This window comes from Schistosoma haematobium (assembly GCF_000699445.3).
Source record: "Schistosoma haematobium chromosome Unknown HiC_scaffold_546, whole genome shotgun sequence".
NCBI lineage: Eukaryota > Metazoa > Platyhelminthes > Trematoda > Strigeidida > Schistosomatidae > Schistosoma > Schistosoma haematobium.
The window spans coordinates 31,159-34,646 of NW_026137150.1; the positions used below are offsets into that span (position 1 = coordinate 31,159).

Below are 3,488 nucleotides of genomic sequence, written 5' to 3' on the forward strand. Positions count from 1 at the left end.
CAACTTTTCTGCGAGCAACTAATTGTACCAGCGTTTACCAGCAATACTAGGTTTTGGACCATTAGATTTTAATGTCTGAACAGTTCCCTTTTATATACCCCAGCCAATGTTATGAAGTATGTTACGTAATGCTCTTGAACGTGTAATATGATCACATAACTAATTCATATATTTCGTCTGTCATAATCTGGATCAATGTTGTATTGAATGATGTTTACACAAACATACTTATGTTGTGCTACTTTCATCACTACTTCTCAACCGCGGTTAAACCTGCATCATGCCGAAGCGTGGTGAGTTCCTCGTTTTGTTTTACATTATACTTGATGCATAACCTGTTTCGTCCTGATTGTATCTGTAGTTGTCTATTTAACTAGGAAGGGGTGGTTCATCTGGTGGAAAGTTCCGTATTTCATTGGCTCTTCCTGTTGGAGCTATAATGAACTGTGCTGACAACAGTGGTGCTAAAAATTTGTATGTAATAGCTACGTTTGGTGTTCGAGGTCGCTTAAACCGTCTTCCATCGGCAGCAACTGGTGACCTCATTGTTTGTTCAGTTAAAAAGGGGAAACCAGAACTAAGGAAAAAGGTGTTATATGCTGTAGTTGTCAGACAACGTAAGGCCTTCAGACGAAAAAACGGAGTATTCATTTATTTCGAGGATAACGCTGGCGTGATTGTCAACAACAAGGGAGAACTTAAAGGTAAAGATTAAAGTATTTTACCTCCTTTTCACCGTTGAGTTCAGGGTCATCTTGCCCTTTGCAGGTTTATTCACGTTTAGATTAGTATGCTTCCGTTAACTAGAAAAATCCGGTTATAAGGTATTTGCAGATATAACGGCATGATCTAGCACAGGATTGCGATAGACTGAATTTTGATGATAAAATCTTATGAAAGACACGAGTTCAGGATCTGAACTACAATATCCATATACAATACTCAAACCGTTCGTTATCACGTTAGTGTTTCGGACAAACTATGTTTAGCTCTTTTTTTCAACCAGCCTTTTGTATGCCTGTCGAAGACTTGTTACCTAGCAATATTTATTGTACGCTGTAATCGTAATTGATCCTTTAGAGCTTGGATGAAGTTGCATTTGTTTGAAGTCACATCAAAAATAATAGATTAACAATCCCCATCGAAGTAGATAAAACTAGTCGATCCAATATGTAATAATCAGCATTAACCTGCTGGGTAGTTTGATAGTCTTACTCTTACCTTCCTGGAAATTTGTTACAGGTTGCTTTCACTTGTTTTCTGGATTGTAAGTGGACTATATCATGGATTAGTTTAATAGCATTCTTTCTATTGAATAGTTGCGCCATAAGATTTTATTACATGAGACAGATGGTGGTATCACTAAATATATATGAAGGGATAAAGGATCCAGTTGTCACTAATAATCAATATCACATTTAGAAAGAGTTGCGTGTTTTCAATTGGTAAACATATAATTCTGGTCGTCCGTAGTGTTTTTCCTGTTTGTTTCTAAGCAAACTGCCTTACTAAACGGCGTTCTTGTTGACTTTAACTGGCTATTCCTTTCTCCTCTCCTTTGTTTTCACTTTATCTTGTTTGCACATTTTCTAAAGCCATATCTTACCAGGATTTATCTGCTTCGGGTAAGCATTCAGTGAGAATTACTAACCCAGACAAAATTGTGAGTAGTTTCACATTTTCGTGATGTAACCCACCAAATGTGTATTCGTCGGTCGTGCTGTTGGGTGCCTAGTCTGTTAACGATTACTGTTTAAGGCATTCATTAACAACTGTATTGCTTGATTAGCCAGTAATCTAGTTAGATACTTCAAAGAGATAGTCCACGCAGTGACAACAGATAATCTTCTACTGAATGTAATACTGCTTATTTATTTATTTCAACACATAGATATTGGTACAAAGAGGCACCAAATACATATGCCCCACACAAATCTCATTCGATATGTGTGAGGGCTGCCCGGTTGCCCAAACCGAAGCAGGTGGTTTCCCTAGGGGACCACACCCCGAGCCTTCGACCTGAAGGTCTGATCCACAAGGCAGTGGAGCATCGTCAGGAGATGCAGTTCCATGGAAGCCGGTGACCAACGATTGGTTCATACGCCATTTGTCCCCGCAGGATACTGGAGCCCATGTGCACCATTGGTTTGGAATCCGGTTAAAGCGCCGGACATTCGCTTTTCGTCCTCCCATCTTCGTAAACAACACCCCCGCCACGAGAAGGCAGTGAGTAGGACTTCCCTGGCAGAGGCTATATACGCGTGGCCATGTGAGAGCATTTCGAGAGGGAGAGCGGACTCTCCACACTCCCGGCTGTACCAGGCCATTTGGGGGCGAGTTCAGTAAATTATTGTACTGAATAAAATTTCATGCTTATTATTTTCATTAAATAATAAGGCCTAATGATCTTACGCACCTGCCCTTAAGTACTGTTAGAATTTACAAAGTGACTATTAGTTTTACATACTAGTCTGAAAAGTTGGATGAACTTCCATTTCGCGTAGGCATACAATCTTCCACTCTTTTCAAAGAAAATTTAATTCATTTCCATCTTAGTGAACAATGACTATGTAAGGTTTTTGCCATTATCTTGTGTTAATTTGAAATGTTAAAGACGTTTGATGGGAAGAACATAACTTTTCATTTGTAAAGTCATTTGGTAAAGTGAACCCTGCTTTTTTCATTTCAGGTTCGGCAATTACCGGTCCTGTGGCTAAAGAATGCGCTGATATGTGGCCAAAGATTGCATCAACCGCCAGTTCAATTCATTAGTTAATAAATTTGTACAATTGGCCTACTCTTTGTCTTTTAAACCATCATTCACTAAGTAATGTTTTCAGGTTGGAACTTCTGGCCATCTGATAGGCCTTGGGGGTTCTTCTAAAGACGTCTACTGGTATGATTTGACATCTGTTGGTTAAGAATTGTTTCAAATAGCATAATGTTTGTATGGGCGGTCGAAATCTCGTTTGTTTAGAATGACGTGAAATAGGCACATGAAAAGGAAATTAAGTCAGAGGTGATCTTAGTGACCTGAAAGCGTGACAACTGCTTGAGGTCGGTCACACACGACCTTCTTGTGGGTAATTTTCTTGTTAGATGCGTACTTGTTGGGACCTTACCGCCGGAGATCCGTAGAGTAAGGTGAGATGTGACATTTTCAGGGTTGACCTTTTCTAACCCTTCCCATTACGAAAAGGCAGAATTTCTACAAATCGTGGTTGCTTGAGGGAAACAACTCACTGCTGCCACACTGTACGGCAAACAGTACTACTTCGCCCTCTGACCTCTTCTAGTTTTACTGTCCTTTAATAGACCTGCCTGGCATGGTAAGACCTTGAGGGACAATTGCTCCAGCCACTATAGCCCGATTGGTTCATCACGATAAGCAAACCAAACGACCACGTCAATTTAGCAGTACCAACCGGGGCAGCATTGTAAGGTACGACGCGACTGAGTTTGGTCCTACTCAGTTTGGCCACATCAAT

General features: G+C 40.3%; 1 protein-coding gene across 2 annotated transcripts; it reads left to right on the forward strand.

Annotated features, from left to right (window-relative positions):
• The first annotated feature begins 231 nt into the window (after positions 1-231).
• On the forward strand, positions 232-2,797 carry RPL23_2 (60S ribosomal protein L23). 2 transcript variants are annotated; one of them, XM_051216584.1, is made up of 3 exons: positions 232-293; positions 362-704; positions 2,690-2,797. In XM_051216584.1, exons 2-3 carry the CDS (start codon positions 440-442, stop codon positions 2,770-2,772), a joined length of 348 nt encoding a protein of 115 aa, XP_051063913.1. In that variant the 5' UTR covers positions 232-293; positions 362-439; the 3' UTR covers positions 2,773-2,797. The 2 variants fall into 2 exon arrangements, with proteins under 2 accessions (XP_051063913.1, XP_051063912.1); XM_051216583.1 differs by having other exon boundaries at positions 378-704.
• The last annotated feature ends 691 nt before the right edge of the window (positions 2,798-3,488 follow it).